The sequence below is a fragment of the Gracilinanus agilis genome, chromosome 3 (assembly GCF_016433145.1).
Source record: "Gracilinanus agilis isolate LMUSP501 chromosome 3, AgileGrace, whole genome shotgun sequence".
Taxonomy (NCBI): Eukaryota; Metazoa; Chordata; class Mammalia; order Didelphimorphia; family Didelphidae; genus Gracilinanus; species Gracilinanus agilis.
This window is the reverse complement of record NC_058132.1, coordinates 216,703,478-216,727,349: the sequence shown is the minus strand read 5'-3', so window position 1 is coordinate 216,727,349 and position 23,872 is coordinate 216,703,478. Positions and strand designations below refer to the sequence as shown.

At 38.0% G+C, this 23,872-nt stretch overlaps 1 protein-coding gene across 1 annotated transcript in view; it reads right to left on the bottom strand.

Annotated features, from left to right (window-relative positions):
- Positions 1 to 23,872, bottom strand: part of ANKRD44 (ankyrin repeat domain 44) — a 288,404-nt gene that overhangs the window by 22,046 nt on the left and 242,486 nt on the right. The window contains exons 17-18 of the mRNA XM_044669066.1: positions 17,969 to 18,040; positions 8,421 to 8,622 (exon numbers count right to left, since the gene is read on the bottom strand). Of these exons, the coding sequence (XP_044525001.1) occupies positions 8,421 to 8,622; positions 17,969 to 18,040 (274 nt within the window). The remainder of the gene's footprint in view (positions 1 to 8,420; positions 8,623 to 17,968; positions 18,041 to 23,872) is intronic.

The following is a 23,872-nucleotide window of genomic DNA, read 5'->3' as shown; positions in this document are numbered from 1 at the left end:
AGTCACTTAAGCTTTTTTTTTTTTTTCACTTGAAATTTAAATTTAACGTAATGCATCCTTTTCAGCAACATTTTAATAAACATTATTCAAAAGTACAAGGCTTTACACAGGAGACCTGAATTTCACTTTGATTTTTAAAAAAGTCTCAGCATCCTCAAAGAAATTTAGCAGTTGGAGAATACAAGTACAAATGGTATTTAGAATATGAGGCGACTGAACTCAGGGACTGCTTCACATCAAGATGGATTGCAATTTAACAGTATTAGTCTTTGATAATAACTCCTTTTTTTTTTTTTTATCATTTCTATTTATGCCATGCAGCCAAAGAAGGAAATGCCTGAACATCAAAACCATCAAAACATGATACCTAATGAAGGACCCACGCAATACACAATGAATAGTTGCAGAAGAAGTTCTGAAAGCACTGGAAATGTAGTGAAAGGGCCAAAACTGGATTAAATAAAGCTCCTGTTAGACTTTCTCCTGCAAAGCTCCAAAACAAAATGCGTGCTGCCTGCAAGTGGATGTAAAACTGGAGCCTGATCTCCTTGAAATACATCATGACATTGTGAAGGTGAAGGAACAGAACATCTCTACCAGGAATGCCTTGGGTAGAGGGATATGTTTGGGGTTGGTACACCTCAGAGCCCTCTCAGCATAGTGCTATTTGGAAATGCCCAGGTCCCAGACCCATATATACAAGCTCCCTGTGTGTCCATGGGGAAATCACTTAAGCTCCCTCAGTCTCAGTCTCTTGTTTATAAAATGGAAATAATAATAGCATCTACCTTATAGGGTTGCGACAATCAAACATGATGACATGTAAAGCATTTCATGAACTTTAAAATGCTTTCAAAAAGATAATTATTATATTATTACTTTTATAGATATTGTTGCTATATATTTCCCACAAGCTCTTTGTATCTTTTGTGCCTTTTAGTAAGTGGAAGCCCTCAAGCATGAGTTCTTTCCTTGAGTGGACCCAGATCATATTATACAAGGTATATTTCTGCTGACTACTCATGTTTTCCTCTTCTGAGACCCAGACCATGCTACTCATTCTGGCCATTTTTCCATTGCTCCTCAAGTGACTATATCCTGGATATTCTTGCTTCTTGTTCTTGTCTTTGTGGTGTACAGATAATAGAGCAACACATGGTACCCAGGGCTGTACCTACCAGAGAAGCCAGGAACAGGTTAATAGTTTAAGTGGGTACTTAAGAGGGTACACACTCTTAAGACAGATAGGGTACCTTGGGAAAGGATATGATATGAAAAGGGAAGCAGAGATTATCAGATGGATCACTAAGAGAGTAGGGTATCTTTTTTTAATTTTCCTGTTGCTGATGGCTTTGTAACTCAAGAATAGGGATAAAGACTAGACTTGTGACTTTCATTGACATAGGGAACTCACAGGTGAGGAAATTCCCTCTACCAAAGGAAATTGGAGCCTTCTCTGCAACTTAGAGAATTTCCTAGGGCAGTGATGGGCAAACTTTTTGAAGAGGGGGCCAAAGGAAAGGAAATGCTCATCTGTGAATCTGTTTCTAAGGCAACTCTTTCGAAGTTTCATTGCATTGTATCCTACTGATTGTATTTGTCAGATTAGGAATAATGTGTGGCCGGATAGAACATTTCAGGGGGCCACATCTGGCCCATGGCCGTAGTTTGCCCATTACTGTCCTAGGGGACTGAGAAGTTAAATGCTTTGGTGAGGGTTATAGTCAGTTAGAGGCATCTGTGGCTTAGTGATATGAGCAGTGAACCTGGAGTCAGGAAGACCTGAATTTAAATTATAACTCAGATGCTTTCTAGCTGTGTGACCCTTGGCATATCACTTAACCTTTAATTGCCTGACAAAATGACCCACTGGATCCACTGGAGAAGGAAATAGCAAAGCCACTCCAATATCCTTGCCAAGAAGACCTCATGGATGGCTTATGACTCAACAACAATAACAATAACAGTCGGTATATGTCAGAAGTAGAACTTTCATCCAGATCTTCCTGGTGTTAAGGCTGATTCTCTATCCCGTACAACACACTGAATCAAAAGCTTTATAAAAGATTTCTTGCCTTCTGTGACTGAAAGGAAGGAAAAAGCTTTTAAAGAGCCTAAACACCTTTATTAGCTTCCCTCCTCTCCTTAAAAAGCATTCACACACACACACACAGAGTACATTAATTTTTTGTAAAGGGAAGTAAAAATTTAGCTAAAGAAGGAAGGAAAGGGCTGTACAAACAGCCAGTTGGTAAGCTTACTCTGGGAACTGGATTTTACAGCCCAAATTATCACATGCCAACTCTGTACCAATGCTCATTTCAGTGACAATATACACCATCATCAACTCATTCATCAAACCTGCTCAAATTATTCTAACAAGACCAAAACATACCTTTTTAAAAGGGAATTCAAAATCCCAACATTCTGCAATTTACAATGAGCTCATCTGCAAAGGCACTAGATGTCAGTAGCTCTGGGGGGGTTCTCATGATCTGGTGTGCTGCCCAGGTATAGCTAAAGTACCATCCTCCTCAAGCCACTTCCCTCTTTCCCTCTCCCCCCACACTGAGTGCCAGAAGGCTGTCTACCTGGTGATGGACCATTCATTTATTTATAGCTACAGCAACTTAAAATAACTATTTGCTAAGGCTTAGAAAGATGACAACTTACATTGTGGAAGTGGGGGTCAGGTAGATATAACTCATAATGATGAAATCATAGGCCTTTTGAACTCTCAAAGTAGCATTAAACCAGGCACCTCTGATGAAAGATTCAATAATATCTCAAGATCCACAGGGTTTAATGAATACCGAAGAGAAAACTGTTTAGTACAGGCTGTCAGCTAAAGCAGCTCAGTGATAGCTTCACAGAAACAGAGGAATAGCATATTTTGACGGGCTCCTACTCCCGCATTAATTTGATATTCTTTCCAACACTTGTAATTGTAATAGGTCTAAGAATGTTGTTTAAAAAGAGTGAGGGGAATTTAAAAAAATCTATAATTCTGTCACACTTATCCAATGTAGCAATGGAGCAAAATAGACTCTCATTGTAGAGTCTCTATTCTCTCTACAAAGCTGAAAAGAGCTGTTTGAGCTGAGTTCATAAAGGCCCTCCAGGAAGTACCAAAAGGTCTACTTATTGCTGTTTTGACCTCCCAACAGAAGACCCTTTTGCACTTGTCTTTAAGGGAAAAAATCCCAATTTCTCTTCTGCTGTGCAATAAAATACAACTTTATTTCAGGCCACTTGAGCAGACCAACCTCTCTGTCCATGACTGACCTCCTGCACTGTTCAAAGACTATGACCTCTCGTCACTCGTCCATACCCAAACCTTGGGTCCAAGAACTCCTATCAAAGCCTCTCACTTCCCATCTTGGAGCTCTGGAGTCAGCAACATCAAACTGCCATGTCAAAGGAATTTTAAGAGATGCTGAGAGAGCAGTTTGAAGCAGGTTCCAAGCTGTAATATTGATTCGATGGAGACATTCTGGTAGGGAACAGAATGGAATGACTGGTCCAGCTAATGATGGTGGACCCAAGGAAGCCCCAGTGTATTGAATCCCCACGGCCACTAGAGGTCTCTGCCGGATCACAGCATAAACAAGTCTGGCAACATCATTCTGGATGTTTACCTGCTCAAAAAGGATGTTTTCCATGTTTAAAACAGCCCTTTTGTATGGCTAATTGTTTTGACTTACTTTGTAACTAACTAAACCCGATTTAAGAGTAAGCAACGTGAAATAGGAGAAGACAAACGAATCTGAACTTTTAAAAAAATGCTAAGAAGGCTTAGGAAATGTCTGGGGAGAAGGGAAAAAGGGAAATAACGGTAATAACGACTGATATTTATATATATATTGCATGTTGAAATTTGCAAAGTACCTTATATAAGTCATCTTGTTTAATGCTCACAACAACCCTATCGTTAGAAAGGCTCAGAGGAGTTAAGCAAAGGAGTTTTAAGTTAAGTAAGTTCATCTACTGCCACACAGCTGATGCTAGGCAAGATCTGGATGTCTTTTTGACCCTAATGGCACTAGGTACTTAAGAGTTCACATTTCAACCCTCCCTCCCACTATAAGAATTTATCCAATAAACAAAGGAGATTAAAGAAGGGCTGGTATTTTTCCATCCCAGCATTTCAGAGAGTCTCTGTATTCCGTCTGGAGAGCTCTATAATCAAATACAAAAAGAATTCCTTAAGGTCTAACAGTTAGGGAAAAGCAGGGAAATGGCATTTTTTAAGTTGCAAAACTCATAAAAACCTTTGAACAACATCTTTCATTTGAATGATGATCTCTTTTACCGAAACGTATTTTTTCTAACACCAGAAGTAAAAATGGTGTTACAGAAGAAATGCATTGAAAGGGAATTGTGGAAGGGGGGCAAGTAGGTAGCACAGTGTATAGAGAGTCAAGCCTGGAGTTGTGAGGACCTGGGTTCAAATGTGGTTTCTAATACTTCCTAGCTGTGTGACCCTGGACAAGTCATTAAATCCCAATTGCCTAGCCCTTACCATTCTTCTGCCTTAGAATTGATACTTAGTCTGGATTCTAAGACAGAAGGTAGGGGTTAAAAAAAAGAAAGAGAATGGGGAGGCTGGGGTTGTGCTAATTCTGTCATTCATTAGTATCCAGTAAAGTGGAAAATGTGTTGGATTTAGTCAGTCTATGAATTTAAATCTTATCTCTCCAACTTACTAACTGTTTGACTTTGAGCAAGTCACTCAGCATCCCTTAGCCTTGGTTTCCTTATTTGTAAAATAATGTGGATGAGATAAATGCCACTGAACTCTTATATTCTATGGTCTTTGATGTGACATCATGATTCTTAATTAGTTTTCTGAGTCAGCATACCCACAGCTAAGATCAAAGGCAGATATATCAGACTCTATCAGCCCAGGAAACCTACATTTTAAGTTAAAGGATCTTTCACATTTTCTTTTATCCTGCTCCATGTTTCTAGAATTCTAATTAGCAACTGCATTTAAAAAAAATAACAAAATAACATCATGAGATCATTGAGTTAGAGCTGGATAAGGAAAACCAAGACCCAGAAAAGGTGAGAGGTTATTAATTATTCAGAACAGATAATTATGTAGTTTTGGCCTCTCTAGCATATGGTTTAACAAATCAGAATAAAAGTTACTTTAAACAGTTAAATTGCCACTGATTGGTTTAATGATTATTTCTTATAAAATTTCCTATAAAATTAATTTAAAAATATTATATATTTTCATATATAGAACTTGAGATAGTTATTTTTTTAAAGGCACACGTGTTTTTACCGCTAATTTTGGGGAAATATAATTTAAAAGTTTCCTTTCTAATAATAATTATAATGATCAAGTTTGATGTGGAAAAGAGTTTTAAAAATATACCTCCCTCTCTTCACTGGGGTGAGGAAGATAGATTATAGGTGGGAAATACTGTGTATACTGGCAGATATAGTTAATGTGTTGATAAATTTTATTGAAGTGGTTTTTCCCCTCAAAAAAAATCCCAAACAAACCTGTGCTATGTAACTATATAGGATAGCTCACTGAATAGAGAAAGAAGAAATATTTTAATAATTTGATGTGGTATAAAAAAAGGTGCCAATGAAAACAAATCTTTTAAAAAATCATTTTACATGAGGGGCAGCAAGGTGGTTTAGTGGACTGAGAGCCAGGCCTAGAGATGAGAGGGCCTGGGTTCAAATGTGGCCTCAGACACTTCCTAGCTGTGTGACCCTGGGCAAGTCACTTAATTCCCATTGCCTACCCTTACCACTTTTCTGTCTTGGAACCAATACAAAGTATTGGTTCTAAGATGGAAGGTAAGGGTTTTAAATTTATAAATATATATATATATATACATATATATATATATATATATATAAAGAACTCTAGGTTCCCTGAGATATTGGAATTTTCAGATTAATTAGAGATTCTCCTGGTCAAAATCCTTACTTAATGAAAGAATGGTTTACATAAGGCCCATGAAAAGTGACTGAGGATTAAAATTAGTTTCACTTTGCTGTCTTGTGCCTAGTCCAAAGTAGATGTTCAATAAATGTTTATTGAATTATTGAATTGAATTGTTCAGAATCAGGTCCAGAGCCCTTATTACCTGCTGTAAGGATGGGATTTGTGCAAGGGGGATGGGACAAAAGGAGCCAGAGAAGGCAGTAGCTGAAAGTTGCTGACAGTTGCTGACAGCTGAGACCAGAGAGGATTCTGGGAATCTCTCCAAGGAAGAAGGAGAGGAGAGGTCTTCAGGTGGAGGACTGGGAAGAGGGAGGAGGACATCCAAGCTTGGATCCACTCCAGAGAGTTTCCTGAGGATCTTCTTTTGGAAACTGAAACCCTGATTCCCTATCAAAGCCATTCCATTGCATCTTACCCATTAAGACTTCAACCGTCATGTCAGCTAAGTTTGGACTCTATTTTGAGAACAATCTCTTAGTCTCCTTCCCCCATTATCCAACCTTGCTGAGAGACCTCCCTTCAGTCAAAACTTACAATTATAGATAAGGATAAGAAACAGAAAAATAGAAATAGAAATAGGAGAAGGGGCGAGGGGAAAGGCTTAGGCGTGGGAGCCACTAAGGTTCCCACCTAAGTGATGGACCCCATAAGAATAGTGAAGAGGGCACCCCCAGATCCCTCTGCCCTTCACCCCTTTCCCCAATTCCTGATTTGCGAATAATAAAAAGCCACTCAATAGTCAGATAGTGTTCCAGAGTGCCTAAGAGACAACAAGGGAGAGAGGAACCACAGCTTGGTCTGGCTGCCTCCATCTTGAAGCTGGACCACCTGCTGTGAATTTAACTGATTGGGGGGAGGTTTGTGTGAACCCTATTAATCAGGATAAGATTGGGGTGTGACATATCTCCTCTTACAGGGAAGCCTTGCCCCCAGCTCCTATGGGGCGACAGGACCATGCAGGTTTCCCAGTTTTGAGGTGAGACCCCCTTAAAGTCTCCCAGTGTATATTCGGCCCCAGGGGAGAGCTAGAAGAGAGACTCACCACTTAGACTTTCTCTAGCTCCCTTCTATCAAACAACATTTACTGCCACCCTTTTAATTGTTACACTGCCCAGTTTTCTCAGGGATGCAGCTATCATTAAGACAGATGAAGAATTTATCAGCTCCTCTGTTTTTGGTGGCTAGGTTTCCAGAAAACATTTAGGTCATGGTATGAAGAGTGAATCAAACTCTCTTGTCTATCAATCAGCAACTTTTAAGTTAATCAATCAAAAACTTAAGTACCCCTACTTAGTACCTTACCAGTCACTAAGTATGAGAGTTCACAAGTCACTTGCTAGAGTGGGTGACAACTCCAGAGACTCCTCCAGGCAGTGCTAGGCAAATTGAAAGATTGCAATTGGTTCCTGTAAAGTGGGGGAGCAATAGGAAGTGATGTGGAAAAAGGACTATAAAAAGTCCTGAACTTCCTGTCCAAGGGACTTCTCTTTGAGGCTTCTCCTTTGGAGTCTCTGCTCCTTGGATCTGCTCCTTTGGACTTCTTCTTTGGAGGACAGCTCCTTGGGGATTTTGGACTTCAAATTGGAGCTTTGGGCCTTTCAACTGGAATTTTCAGCTTCAGGACTTCGATTTTTAGCTTTGGAGCTTCTTGGAGTTGGAGACTTTCTTGTTTTGCTGCCTCAGTGAGCTTAGCTCACAAGGGTTCTTCTGCATTGGGACCTTGCCTGGATCCTGCCTAGCTTGCTGGTAAGTAAGTAGGATTCCCACACGGAGATCAGAGATTGTAACTCTGTCAGGGAGTGAGTCTCAATGGAAATCCTTTGTTTCTAAAGTGCTTAGCACCATACCTAGTATGTAGTAAGTGCTATGTAATTGCTAGCTATTGTCATTTATTTTCTTGGTGACACCCCTTTCTGATTTTTTTCTCAAATTCACTTCATGATGCACTAAAGTGCTGGGTATCCAGACACTCTAGGGTCAGACATTTCACTCCTGAGCTGTTGTAGTAGGTACTGGACATGAAGTAAGGAAGGTCTGAATTCAAATCCTACTTCAGACACCTCTGTCAGCCTCACTTTCCCCATCATAAAAATGCAATTATTGTACCCACTCCCAGAGTTGTTGTGAGGATAAAATAAAATAATCTTTGCATAATGCTCTGAAAACCTTAAAGCACTCAATGAATTCTAGTGAGTATTCTTATTATCCTATACAATGAATTGTAGGCATCTCCCTCACCGTTCTTCTTTCTATGACTCCTACCTAAAAGTGAAAAACAAAATCACCAGAAATAGAAAAGATCTGAGCAAACACAGGAAAAGAAACAATTCCTCTGGGGCTAAGGGGAGTGTACAATAACCAAATAACTAGGGTAACCAACCCATCTCCTAATAAAACAACTTCTCCCATTCTGGCTCCTTCCATTCTGAGAAAAAGTAGCACTTACCTGAGGCATGAAGTGGGGTTCTTTTGGTTACATTGTCTTTCACAAAGATGGATGCTCCTTGATTGATAAGCGCTTCAACACATTCTGCATGTCCTTTAAAGGCAGCAAGGTCCAGAGCTGTTCGACCTTTCTCATCCCTGATATCCAGGTCTACAAGGGATTGCAGAAGTACTTCCAAGGCTTGATGATGGCCATTGTATGCCTAGTAGGATGGAACCAAAGACATTTAAGAAACAAATAAACCTCAATAATATACCATGCAATGCAAGAACTTCGTAAAAATATTCTAAGAATCTACTAGAGAATCATAACTATGCGGGTTCATCTAGGACCTTAATATCTATAGAAAGTGGTCATTCTGTGACAAAGATAGTATAAGTATTGTTTTCTTCATAAGGAAATGATGACTTGGAAAGTTTAAGCATAAAAATTCCAGTCCTCTGATTTCTAAACCATGTTCCTAATAATACAAAATGCTGCTGTCCCACAGCACCAACCTCAGACGGAGCTGTTAGTATTCTATTACAATGACTCTAATGAATACAAGAAAAACAATATATTAAAATTATAAAGAAAATTCAGTTCTCTTATTTCAATAAATCATTTGCCCAAAGGATGATATTAGTGAAACAAACGTAGGAGCCAGTCTACCAATCTGATTCTTTTTGGTAAGTTTTTTTTTTGTTTTTTTGTTTTTTTATGGCTTCAGGTTTTATTTTTGAATCAGAATGCAAGGGTGAGAGAGGAGAGAAGAAAACCACCTGATTCTTCAACTTAATATATATTTATTATTACTTTATAAATCATGGAACTCCACAAAGGCAAACTCACTATACTTTAAAAAAAATGTTGTCTCCCTTATGCACATACTAGTAACTTTGTTAAAACTGAATGGAATTTGGCCATACCGTGATCTTTTGAGATTCTAAGGCAGGGGTTGGCAACATATGGCTCTTGAGCCATATCTGGCTCTTTTGAGGGCCAGATATGGCTCTTTCTGCAGGAGCCATAAAGTCAATTTTTTTTCAGGTGCTGTTACAGGAACGCGCACTGTGAGCACTGTACAGCTCTCACGAAATTACATTTTAAAAAATGTGGCGTTTATGGCTCTTACGGCCAAAAAGGTTGCTGACCCCTGTTCTAAGGGGTCCCATAGCATTTAAAATTATTTTCACAGAAAAAGCATTGAATATTTGACTAAAAAGATTACATATTTGCAAATGTTATGAATAGACGTAGCAAATATTGTTGTTCAGTCATGTCTAATATATGGGGTTTTCTTGGCAAAGATATTAGAGTGGTTTGCCATTTCCTTCTCTGACTCATTTTACAGATGAGAAAATTGAGGCTGAGTTAAGTAACTGATTCAGGTCACATGGTTAGTAAGTGTCCAAGGCCAGATTTGAATTCAGGAATATGAGTTTTCCTTAATCCAGGGCCAATACTCTATCCCCTGTACCACCTAGCTGCCAATATTGCAAATATTACTGAATTCAAATCCCTTTTTTAGCTACTTAGCTGTAAGTAGGCCTACCTGTAAGACTTTAAGAAAGTTAGCTACCTCTTGAACCTTTTTTCCACAGCTAAAAAATGAGGAGGTTGGTTTAAATGACTTCTAAGTTTCCTTCTACCTCTTATGTCTGTGATTCTTTGCATAATTCACACTTTATGAAAAATTCACATTCATTAGAGTTCACAAATAGTCTTCTTCACAAAAACTCTGAAAGGGAGTCATTGTAGGTACTATGATTCCCTTCTTAAAGATTAGGAAACTGATGCTAAATTACTAGCCCAAGATCATAACTGAAGAGTTGATCAAGACTTAAGCCACACTGTCTTATAAACCAGGACCTCAAGGTCACTTGCATATGACTCTCCTCATTGGTGAAGACTGATTACTTGATGATCTTTGTCTGCTTGAGTTTGGGAGGAGAGAGAGCTTTGTCTGCTGGCTTCCTGCTTAAAGAGAGAAAATAAAGACACAAGAGACCTGGTTTCAGATTATCTTCTGAGAGAATAGGTCCCTGATGGAAGAGAAAGACTTTTGGAAGAAGCTATATAATCCAGATGCCAATGGTTCCCTTACATGCCATTTTCTTCCTTAGAGACTTTCTTGTCAGAGATCTCTCTCTGAAAAGAATATGGAACCATGTGTGTATTCTTTCTTGAAGCTAGAAGTCAGAAGATAAGGATCTGAACCTTGCCAAGGCAAGGAGTATGGAATAATCAGTTTCCCCAATGAGAAAAGTTTAATTCAAATAGTCTTGCAACTCAGTAGATCCCATTGAGAGGGGGCCCATGAGTAGAAAGAGAAAAGAGAAACAGAGATTAAGAAAAGAGGGAGAAAGAAAAGAGGAGAAAGGAGAGAAGAGAACTTTTTCAGAATAATATATATAGACAACACCTTAAGGTTTGCAATGTACTTTCCTTCTTTTAACTCATTCGATCCTCACTACAGTTACATGAATTGGGTTTTAGGTGTTATTATTATGGTCAGTTTACCAATGAGGAAACTAAGGCTGAAAGATTGAGTGGCCTGCCAGAGGTCACACATCTGGTAAGTGTCTAAGGCAGGACTTGATCCCACATCTTCCTGACTCCAGACCCATTGTTCCATCTACTACACCAACCTGCCTCCATGATATGGGCTGGAACTTCTCTCTAAATGTTCCCACTAGACAAAGTTGAAATCCATTCATGGGACTGTAGCAAGTGGTTGGCTAGTAGAGATCCATGCTTTTTGCATTGCCCCCAACTGCCCTTACTAACCTTGGGACAGGTTTTTATTTGCTAAAAGAGCAAAAGGGCCCAGGCCGATAAAATAAATGATAGTATCAGAAAGAACCCATTTCTATGAGGAGCTCTGTATGGATATTATTTACATTAAGCATTACTCTATTAAAAAAAATGTTCTTCCTCCTTTTATAGGACATGAATAAGCTCTGTCAGCCAGACAAGACCTGGTCCTCCCAAAGAAGCACAATTTAGCAAATTGACAGCTTTTGAATATTGTTAGTGACATCTATTAATTATGTATCTTTATAATAACATCACCCAAGAAGACAGCCATTTAAGTTGAATATGTAACAGTTGGATAGTGATCTGAAATGCCTTCATCACAATCACTTGCAGCAGACATAGATATTAGGACCATTCCCCCTCCTCCCCCCAACATGAATAATGTCCCCTGAGGGAACACTTTTCCAAAATAGAACTCATTACTCTATATCTATATCTATATCTATCTATCTATCTATCTATCTATCTATCTATCTATCTATCTATCTATCTATCTATCTATCTATCTATATATGTATGTATAAAACCCTCCCCTAAAATCCACTCTTTCTGTTGAAGGTATTGTTATCCTCTTAGTCACCCAGGTTTTCCTTTCCCTTTATTGTCCTCTACTTCCCCCCTTCCCCAGTCAGACCCATTCAGATGCCAAGTCTTATTCATTCTGCTGCCATAACATTTCTCATCTTCTTTTCCTATCTCCTTCTCTTGTTTTATGCTGCCACAAGGCTGGGCCAGGCCCTGATCAATTCTCTCTTGGACTACTGCAATAGCCTCCAGGTTCTTCTCCCTGACTCAAGCCCTTCTCCTCTCTGATTCATCCTTAGCTCAGCATTGGACTGAATATTCCTAGAGTACTGATCAGATCACGTCTGAGCAGAGGCTCCTTATTGCCTATGCAATATTAATTCTTCTGCTATTTAAGCTTTTCACAATTTGGCTCTAGCCTTCCTTTTTAGGCTTATTATCTATTACATTGCCCAGAAATTGACTGTTGGCTGTTTCTCCTACATTACAATCTACCTCCTATTTCTTTGCCTTAGTAGAGGCTGTTTGTTTTGCCTCAAATGTTCTCCTTCCTCTTCTCTACCTCTTATAATTCTAAGTCAAGAGAGAGAGAGAGAGAGAGAGAGAGAGAGAGAGAGAGAGAGAGAGAGAGAGAAAGAGAGAGAGAAGCTGAGACAAAAATAAATAAATAAATGATATGCATAGATATAGGAAGTGGCAGATTTGGGGTTTGCATGTTGGTCTTCTGATCCCAAATCTTGTATGTTTTCTGCTAGTAAGACAGCTTCCTTTAAAACTCACAAGCCTCAGCTCCTACCTAAGGCCTTCATTATAATGTCCTTTGTGAGTGCCCCTCCATCATACCTTCCACCAGATAACTTTGTAAGCTTCTTCAAGGCTCTTAGATTTAGATTTGTCTTGGTCTCTTTGGCACCTGGCACAATGCCTGACACAAAGAAGGCACTCAATCAATGCCAAATGAATGAAAGAATGAATAAATGATATTCCCCACAACCATCCTCTCTAGGTGTGGTGATATTAATAGCCTAGAGGGATGCAAAATCCCAAAAAGATGACAATACAATACTTACTTAAGAGAGATAATAAGGAAGGAATTAGAAAATTATTGCATTTTGATTAAGGCAAGAGGGCTCTTTCAGGTGGGGAACAGCCGGAGTAAGAGGGAAAAAGGTCACCAAAATTGGTAATCACCATATCTGAACTGGGAATTGATAATAGGGACTTGTTTAATGATGGAAACTAACAGGGATCTACTCTCTGGGCAAGCTTTAGTGAGAGACAAAAGGTAGGCAGGGCTAGTTTCAAAGTGAGTAACCTCAAGGAGAGAAGATACCTAATTTGGCATTGCTATAAGCAAAAACTATACCTTCTGAAAGACATCACCATCTGTTGGGAGTGCCTTTGAATACAAGAGGAAGAAGACTCAGCCACAACTGCTTGGAAGGGAAGATCTGTTGATTTAGGATTTTAAATGAGACTTTATATAGATCTTTTGGAATGAGATTGCTTTCTCTTTCTAAAAAATTTCTTCTATAGTATTGTGAATCACTGGCGTACAAATGGGGGTTCAGCCAGCTAGTAAATGGGGACTAGAATCAAGGTCTTGTTACTTTTAGGTAGAGCTGTTACTAGAGTGGGTCAACTGGGGCATAGGCCCATGACAACAAATTTCAAGAAACTGAAAGCATTTTTAGTCTGGAAGGAAGAAAGGAAGGAAGAAAAGGTTGGAGGAAGGAAGGAAGCAAGGGAGGGAGGGAAGGAGGGAGAGAAGGAAGAAGGAAAGAAAGAAGGAAAAAAGAGAGAGTGCTTATTCTCTAGTCAGCAAGAAGAATTAATTAAAATTGGAAGCTATTATATATGCCTCTTTCTCTTCCTGGAGGCCACATCTTAAGTGAGTTCCTACTCACATTAGCTTGACCCTTAACTCCTCCTCTCTCTACACTTGAACCTAGTCTCCATTCATGGTGCTGATGTCTAGGATTAAAAAGTTGACTAGGACATATTTTATGCCACTTACCCTGGACATTATTTGTGCTCCCCCAGGCTCCCCACCCCCTAACCCCAATAAATAAATAAATAAACAAATAAACATATATATATATTTATTTTTTTTTTAGTTACAATTTTACTTCTCTGTTAGTGGTCTTTTCCTTTTAAAGACATTTAAAAGTACTAGAATAAATTCCTAAAGGGCCAAGTTCATGACTTCAAATAATCAATTATTCAATTTTAAGCCATCATGGCATAGGGGAAAGAGCAGTGGAATTGTAGTCAGGGGATCTGGGCTCTGACACTTACTACCTATGTAACCTTAGGCAAATCACTTAATCTCCCTTGACCTCAGTTTCTTCATCTGTAAAATAAGGAGGTTGGGCTAGTTGGCTTCTAGGGTTCCTTCTAACTCCAAATCTATGATCCTATGATCCATGGTGATATGTTGCTCTCAACAAAATAAACTGAAGTTGATTAAAGATATAAGAAAGATTTTCCTTGTGAGTGCCCTTGCTGAAAAAGTACAAAATAACTACAGGCAGAGTTATAGGAATCCAAATGAGCTATAAGGACAGAAGTGTAAGACAGGGTACTAACTTAGCCTTACACTGAAACCCAAATTTAACCTAGCTTATGTCTGACCTTGGCACTATCACTAACCTGAAATAACAGACATGTACTTAAATATCTTAACATGTTTCAAGATACATAATAGTTCCCAGAACGCAAAGCATTTTTTGTTCTGTCTGTTTGTTTACTATCTTATACACCAAAGATAATAAACATTTAAGTAAAAAAGTTTCAGTTAACTTGACTGAGGTTAACTCCTGGATGATGCAAGCAATTAATCCAGAAAAGAAACAACTTATTTTATGTATTACAGCCTGCCCATTAAGCTGTCCAATTTAAAGTCAATTAAAGTCAAAAGGAGAGCCAGAATCAGGGGATGTGAGGTACAAAATAAGTTAGCATTATACATTAAAGTTAGATTGATTTTGTTTTCTTTCAGGGGTGTAATGAGGCTCATAGAAATTTTGCGACTTGTCCAAGGCCACACAGCTAATTAAAGGTTGAATCTGGAGAAATCCTCAAGCCTCCTACTTCCAGCCTACTGATTTTTTTCCAGTATATCTCCCTTTAAGTTCATTAAGCATAAACTACTAAAGGGTTAAAAAAAACTTTAAAAAATACTGTTTTTGAAGATTCTGGAATTCACTTAAGTTCAAGACAAAGCATATTAACTCTGACTTAAAGTTTAGAGAAAGCACAAGCTAATATAGCTACAATTTTTCAGTGAAGGCAAATACAGGACATCAAATGGCATCAATACAAGGTCATTTGGAGGTGTAAGGGAGTGGTCACACATGAAAAGACACTGCCCTGTCCTGGGGAGGCTGAGACCTCTGGAGCCTGAGTGAGAGCTGGGAAAGCCACAGAGCCATTTTGGAATGGAGAAAACACTTTCCTACTTCTCCACTGTAGTAGCTTCCTATTTTAACTAATTATTCCAGCTATCTAGGTGCTAATGTTTCTATGTCGCCAAAGAATTTCAAGTGATTTTCATGCGGTTTGATATAAAATCCCAGTCATCTCACACTAGTTATATATTGACATTCCAGATAGCAAACTTTCCAAATTGAGCCCTCCAATGACCACTAATGATTGATTTAGGAGATGATAACTCTATATGACGCCCATGATGGTTGCCCTAGGAACTCTATAGTAAGGTGGTTGGCTAATAGTTGGTGCCAAAAAAAGAACTTAGGTATTTATATGTACAATCAACCCCCCAAATCCCTTTTCTCCTCCCTCCAAAGCATTTTGTTTATTCATTTGTCCATTTATTTACCTATGATATAAGCTTTACAAGGTGAGAGAGACTATGTCCTATTTAAATTCTACATCAACACCTAATAGCTAGCACAGTGCTCTGCACCCAGTATATATATATACACACACACATATATATATAAAATAAATGATCGTCAAATAGATGATTATCCAAAAATTATGCCCTTAATTCTCCATCTCTATTTTTCATAAAAAGTCATTTATGAAGTATTTCACATAATTCGGATTATGTATCAAGATATTTTAATATATGCTACTAAACTTTGTGAGATTAGGGTATGTATCCTAGTCATTTCTGGACATTCCCCCCAGGCCCAACTCCAATCTTCTTAAATAGTGTACAATGAATATTTGATAAATGGATAGATATTTCCTAGGGACTGTGCATGTTAATATAAACACATAAACCTTGCCTCTTTTCACTTTCCCACTCTTTGGGTTTTACTTAGTTCAGGGACAGCAAACCATCCCACCTTCTGGGCCCAGTTAACTCAGAAGTACTTACTGAGTGACTACCATACCTGGGGAACTAGGTACTTTCCCCCATTTCTGCCTTCCATATCGAAGACATTTGGGCTATCCCAATGAGAATTTTAATTTCCTTTTATCAAATAGGGTTTAGATAAGAGAGAATCTAAACAGAGAGCCAAAGACCACTTCATTGACATCCATGTAGCTCCTAATCAAACTGGCTTTCCTCTTTGATTATGCTTATTTCTCTTTTTGATTTCCTTCAAATGTAAGCAAGAATGGGAAAGTGGAATGACATGGAATTAGAGCAATTTGGGGGAAGGATGGATAGAACAAGAAGGGAAGTGAGAGAAATCTAGACATTTAGAAATGAGTTGGGTCTATGAAGAAAGAGAATAAGATTTGTATTGGATGTGTTAAGCTTGAGCTATCTCTGAGACATCCAATTGGTAATTAATAATGTGTGATTAAATCTTAGGAGAGAGAATGTCTGGCATCAGTATGGTGAAAACTTGGGCCAAAAGGGCCAAAAGGCTGCCTAAGGAGAGGCAAATATGCCCAGGTCAGAAACAGAGCTTGCCAAAATTTCTGTGCTGATCAACCTGGGAGTGTCTACTACCCTTGCACTTGGAGCCTGGGAGAGCCAGTCTCAAAACAAAACAAAACAAAAAACCAAGGCAAAAGGCATTATGTTAAACCTATTAATGAACAAAAGCTTGGGAAGGGTTATGTGTTATTTGGTAAGAAAGAATCCATTTCCTTTTCTGTGGCGAGCTGGGAATAAGAAAATAAAGTCATAGAGTGAAGGTGTTAGCAGTTAGGAACCTGGAAGGACAAATACTTATTAACATGGGCTGGTTGGTGGAAAAAGAGAGATAATAATTCCCTGGTAAGAACTGGTATGAGGAGTAGGATTTGCAGCTCACTTTTGAGACTCTCCTTTCAAGTGGTAGGACAAGCAAAGTTACTCCAAACACACTTGTCTCATATTATTCTCACAAGTTTGTACTGGAGTGTGGTGGCTGATACCTTCCAGACCCTGCATGTTTGGGCACAAATGTTTGAGTGTCTAAGCACCAAAAACTAATTTTCACTAGTCTTTGTACATGTTAAACTTTCAGAGATAATAGAGAAATGTTATCTTTGGTAAAGGAACTCCAGGGAGAACTCCCTTTAAAAATGCACAATAAAGGGCAAGATAAAATAGCACAGAAGAAAGAGCTCCAGGCTTAGTCAGGGTGACCTGAGTTCAAATCTGTGTTCACAAAACTTCCTAGCTCTTGGGCAACTCACTTAACCCTGATTGCCTAGCCCTTGTCATTCTTCTGTCTTAAAATTGATACTAAGACAGAAGGTAAAGATTAAAAAAAAAAAAAAAAGCAAGTTGGCACCTTCTCTGCAACATATAGTCCTATAGAGTTATCTAAAATTAAATGAATTACCCAGAGTTATACAGTCAGAGGTAGAATTTGAAACTGGATCCAAATACAAGTGAAACCCAGTGGAATTTCTTGTCAACTACAGGAGAGGGGAATAAAGATGGGAGGGAGACAATATGATTCATGTAACCTTGGGAAACTTATGTATAGATTTGTTCCTGGGGAAAAAAAATAGAAAATTAAAGCTTCATCCACTATGTCACAATGTCTATATACCCTTAAGTATTCACTTAATTTTCTCAGGTTTTGTGTATATATGTGCAAACATACACATATATGGGATTCATTTTAATATTGAACATTATTTCATTATTAGTAGAGCAATTTAGTTTTTCAGATGAATTAGATGAGATGCCATCTTGAAAGTTTCTTTCCCTCTACTAAAACATACTTTCAGATTTCATTCATTTTAAAGGCCTAAAAAAATGTCCAGTTGTTTGTGATAGGCCAAGTGGCTGGCGTTATACTCACAGCTAAGTGCAGTGGACTCTTCGTGGCACTGGAGTCTGATTCTTCGAAACTGTTGTTGGTTCTCTCCAAAAGCTGCAGGGACAGAAAGAGCAGTGGCTCATGAAATTCCCATTCACATGGATTTCTACTTTTTGGATCCTAATATTGGTCTAGAGCAGTGATTCCTAAAGTGGGCGCCACCGCCCCCTGGTGGGTGCTGCAGCGATCCAGGGAGGCGGTGATGGCCAGAGGTGCATTTATCTTTCCTATGAATTGCTATTAAAATAAAAAAATTTAATTTCCAGGGGGCTAAGTAATATTTTTTCTGGAAAGGGGGCAGTAGGCCAAAAAAGTTTGGGAACTACTGATCTAGAGTAAAACAAGAGCTTGAGCTTCAATATTAATGAATAATATTTTGTCTTGTTTGTGGCAGTAGAAGAAATTCCATCAAAATAACTCCAAAACGAAACCTTTGAAGACATTATAATGCATGGTGAATATAAGCTCTTTGAGGGCAAGGGTGGTTTCATTTTTTCCCTTTATATTTCAGCATCTAGCATTTGAACACAGTACATACTTTTTTCTTAAATCTTGACTTCTGTCTTAGAATCAATACTAAGCATGCACTTGGCTTTCTATTATGGTGTATAGCAACCTACAAACTAAAAAACAATGCTCAACTTAATGCTAGACTCTTGATAATGAATTTTGAACAAAGCACAATAATGAGAGAATAGTGATTGTTATGTGTACCTTAGGGACACCATTTAAACTGTTATGTAAAATTAGTAACTAAAATGACAGTTTTAAACATGAGAAAAATACAGCAGAAATTATCACAATGGCAGCAACGGGACATTGATCAGTCTAGGAGCATTGTGGCCTTCTGTCTTTTTTGACTGAATGTATTCAAACAGAATCTGGAACTTCGGCAAGCTAAGACTTCTTAGTATAATGAGAATACATTTAATTTTAGCTTGGGCACAGAGACCTTTGGAAAAACTCTCACACACATTTGCAACAAGCCTGGCCTGTGACAGAATTCAGGGACAGCTGTTCTTCTGCCTTGTTATTATTATTTTTTTTTTGTAGCATTATCACCTGCAAGGCTTCCGGGAATTGACCTTCTTGTACCAACCCAAATCCTGTCCTAGCTTGAACTTTTTAATCAAAGGAAAACAGAATGACTTTATCTACTATCATAAACATGATGAACAAGGACAAGAAGACAATATACTGTTTATAGCAACATTCCAGGCATGTTTCCAGAAGATTTATTTTTTAATAGACTCCTTTTACCCTGCAAATAAATACTTTGATCGTTCTAAGCCAGAGTCTAAGTTCCTTAGAAGCACTTGGTTGGTTTGTTTTTTTTTTTTTCCTTTTTCACTGGGTTAGGGATTTGGGGGTGGTGGTGATGGAACTGGAGGGAGAACCTTACAATAAAACACAGTCCAACGTATAATGGTTTTTAGCGTCCAGAAAGAACACAGTCTCTGTAAGTATTTGCTTTGGAAATTCTCTGATCCCCCTACAGTTATCAAATGAGGTTGGCAAGGAGTTTTTTCACCCTAGGGGTAAGGCAGGATGGAAGGAATAATAGATCCTTCTCAGCTGAGTCAAAGGTGTCCTGGCTTCCCTGCCTCTTCTCCTAGGGTAGGGCTCACTGCATTTCACCCGCATGGGGGTCTCAAAACTTTGGCTGCAAGAGAAAGCAAAAAAAAAAAAAAAAAAAAAAAAATCCCTCTTCACTCAGTTTCTTCCAAATGAAAAATTTTCCAGATGAAGGTTTAAAGAACCAGATTCCATCTCTCCTGAGAAAAAACCAGTTGCAAATTCAAATTATTTTGTAAGTGGTGGCCAGATAGTGAAGTGGATAGAGTTTGGCTTGGAATCAGGATGACCCAAGTTCAAATCTGGCCTCAGACTTGTGTGACTCTAGGAAAATTGCTTGACCTCTGTTTGTCTCAGTTTCTTCATCTATAAAAATGAAGTTAACAATAACACTTGCCTCCAAGAGTTATTATGAGGGGAAAATAAGATAATTATAAAGTGTTTTGCAAAGCTTATGTATATGTTATATATAACACATGCTATATATGTGTAGATGTACATTGACATATAAATTTGTAACATGAAAAATATTCCTTCTTTTCCACTATTTCCTCTCCCTTTCAGTTAATATGTCTCCATTACTTCTATTAGTTTAAAAAGCACAAATCATAAAGATAAGTTGAGGGTGGATATCTCCTGTGCTGTTTGCCCAGACATCAAAAATTGCCAGTTAAAGTTCTAATAAACATTGTCCTAACAAACTCATTTTATTTCATTTTGGAAGGTTATATGGAAAATATTCACTGGCAAATACAATACCAATGTGAAGCCGGGTCTCAGTGTAACTAGCAATTATGCAACCGATCAGCTGAAATATTTCCTACTTTACTCTGATATTTTCACTATAACCATCAAGAATGGGACTGTAGATGCAGGTAAATTAGAAACATTTCTCAGTATTTGAGTCTTTCTTTTTCACCATCTTCAGCAACCTTTCCTAATCTTCAAGATGTTCATTCAAGGACAATGAATTGCCTAAAGTTACAAAGCAATGAATTAACTGAATAATATTACAATATTAACTGAAATACAGATTTAACAACTCTCTCTTACTTAATCAATTTCTGCTATGTGTGAGAATCTCTATGAGAAACAAGAAGAGAAAGGTGGTTTTCCAGTGACTGATTTAAAGATGGGATCTCTAATTATAATTTCTTTTTCCCTTAAGGTTTCAAATTTGACGCTTAAATATCTTTATAAAATTCAGGGGAACAGGACCATCATATGGGCTGCTGCTGCCTCTATTCATTTCCCATTCTGTATCATCATTCCCCCAAACCTGAGGCAGTTTGTATTTTTTTTTTTTTTGAGTGGGATGATACAGCAGATAGTAAGAGTCCCTGTGGATGCTAGTTTCAGCCTAGTAATCTTCTGTTTGCCTCAAAGACAAATGTTTCCTATATCTACCATTCTCTCAGAAGCCTTTTTATTCCTTTTCCTTCTATATGGTTCTTTTTCCTCTTAGCCACACTTGGCAGAAGGCACTGTCTGGTCATAGCATTCAGGGAAATGTAATCTTTTTCTGCTATTGTCATATCCATTACATTCTCCTATGGTTAAAAAATTTTGCGGTCCTTATAATCTATACTGGGTACATAGGTACAGGTTTTAAGTACATATTATACATCATTCATTAAATTCACACAATATAGTTGCTTGAAATTTAACCCATACACACATATATGAATCAAATGTTAGAATATATTACATAACATTATGGTACAACTTATAATATATTCTCTGATCTGAACAGTACACTGTCCCCAAAATAACATAAATCTTTGTGCTAACAGACACAGCTAAGCTACATGAGTAACCTTCTTGCCCAGGGACATTTGAATATTGGTTAGATAGTCCAAGTGCTTCTGAGGTAATGTCTTTGGCATTTCTGGACCCTCAGTCTCTATACTTTTTAGTTAAGTCATTATCCCCAAATCTGTGCCCATCAGACTCTTGTTCATCTACACACCCTAATCAGGTTGATACAACTTCCATAGATATCAAGTGTTTCAGAAAGCCTCAGTTACTTTGATTCATCAAAAGCATTATCTTTATGTCAGTCTATCTTAGAACCTTCAAATTTCACCTTGGTTTAGGAACTCTCCACTGATTGCCCCAGAAAACAGATTCTACCTGTATCTGACGTTTTCTTGGAAATTTCTCTTCCTCATTTTCCTCCATTTTTTTTTTTGGAAGGCGGCACTTTCTGCCATTTATCTTTAGTTCACAATATCACAGGAAATGTATTTTCCTAATAGCCCAATTTCTATAAAATCTATAATAATAAATCACCTGTATGTGCTATATGGTTTACAAAAGGGCTTTACTCAAAAAAAAAATCCATGAAGTAGGTACTTCAAGTACTATACCATCCCCATCTTAGAGATGAGAGAACTGAGGTAAAGAGAGAATAAGTGATACAATAAGTATCATAAAGCTAATAAATACTGAAGATGAAACTTGAATTCAGTTCTTCTGACTGACTCCTTCCATCACTCCATGCTACAACTAACTCATGCATATGGTATAATATATATTATTATGCGTACAAATTTTATGTATTAATAGAACACTTGCAAATCTAAAAAATACATTCAAAACATCACCATACTCTTTCAATTACACAATAAAGCCCATTTTTTAAAAAAATCCTTACCTTCTGTCTTAGAATTAATACTTAGTTCTGTGGCATTTAAAATTATTGTAAACCCTGGAAGACTATGTCTCCCAGGGCTCCCTGCTACAACTTCCCCCAACACCTCCCACTTCCTTTGTTGGAGGTGTCCAAGAAAGTATAAAAGAGAAAGTTTGGTGCCTTTTCAGTCTCTCTGCTCTTTTGAGCCTGGAGGCTGGCTGACGCTATCTACCCTGATCTCTCTCTCGGTGCCTTTTCCCCTTTCTATCTACCTCCTAGTTTTTCCTAGACCTTCCCCTTTCTAACTTAAATAAAACCCAGCTATTCTAAACCCTAAAGTTGCTTTCTGATCTTTTATTTGTGCCCCAAAGGGCTCTGGTCAATTTTCCCCTGCTGGGGCTGGGGGACTGTACCTTCCTTTCCCTTCCTCTACCTTCCTCTCTCTTTTCTCCCATCCATCCTTCCTCCTTCCTATCTACTTTCCCTTCACCCCATCATAGTTCCAAAGCAAAAGAGTGGTAAGACCTAGGCAAATGGGGTTAAGTGTCTTTCCCAGTGAGGAAGTATTAAAGGCCAGATTTGAACCCAGGACCTCCTATCTCCAGGCTTGGCTCTATCCACTGAACCATCCAGCTGCCCCTTATTTGACTTTCTTTTTATCTGATCTATTTGTTTTTATTCTTCCTCCTCTACAAAATTCTGGCTCCTGGTTCATGATTTACATCCACTTAAGTCATAACATAAGTTTACATGGCTTACATATTATATGGAGTGTCTACTAATTCCTTTCATTTAATCAGTTGTGTTGTTCTCATTTACCCACACAGTCTTATGTCGCCTCTATGTTCAGTTAGACTTTTTCTGAATAGGGAAGGAGAAAGTCATCACCTTTGGTCATCAAAGAGTACCATAACTTAATGAGGAAGTTCTTGATATCTTTTGAGATAAGTAGATTCAAAGTTAAAGCAACTAATGAAAAATAGCCAGAATTGAAGAATAATAGAATAAGAAAACGCAGGCAAAGGAAGTCTTAATAGCTTGCTTTTAAAGGTAATCCAAGAGACCAAGCTGAAAAAGACTAAGCTACAGGATCATAGACATAAAGCTTAAAGGAACTACAGAGGCCATTTAGTCCAGACCTTTTATTTTGCAGAGGTAGTAACTATAGCCCAGGAAAATTATGTAACTTGTCCAAGGACTTAGGATCGGGATTTGAACTCAAGACCTCTAACTCAAGAGGCAGTGTTTTTTCCACTATAAAATTCTTCAGAATAATTTTGGAATTGAAATGGAATCATATATGAATATAAATTAAAAAAATAAATCTATTGGTTTATCAAAACAATAATCAAAATTTGTGATGGGAAAACCAAGTCACAGATATCCAAGAAGGATGAGTGGCTATTTGAAATTGTGGCAAGAAAAAATTCAGGCCACACAGCATAGCCAAAGCTGAACCTGAGACCTTTTAAAAGCATGTATTCAAAAAAATAAACAAGACTCTGAATGGGTCACATGGGTCTGTGAAGTAATCTTCATCCTAGTTAAATTTTTACTAAAGTACTGGGCTCTGGTATCTAAGAATAAGATGAACTTGAACAAATGATGGGGAGAGAGAGAGAGAGAGAGAGAGAGAGAGAGAGAGAGAGAGAGAGAGAGAGAGAGAGAGAGAGAGA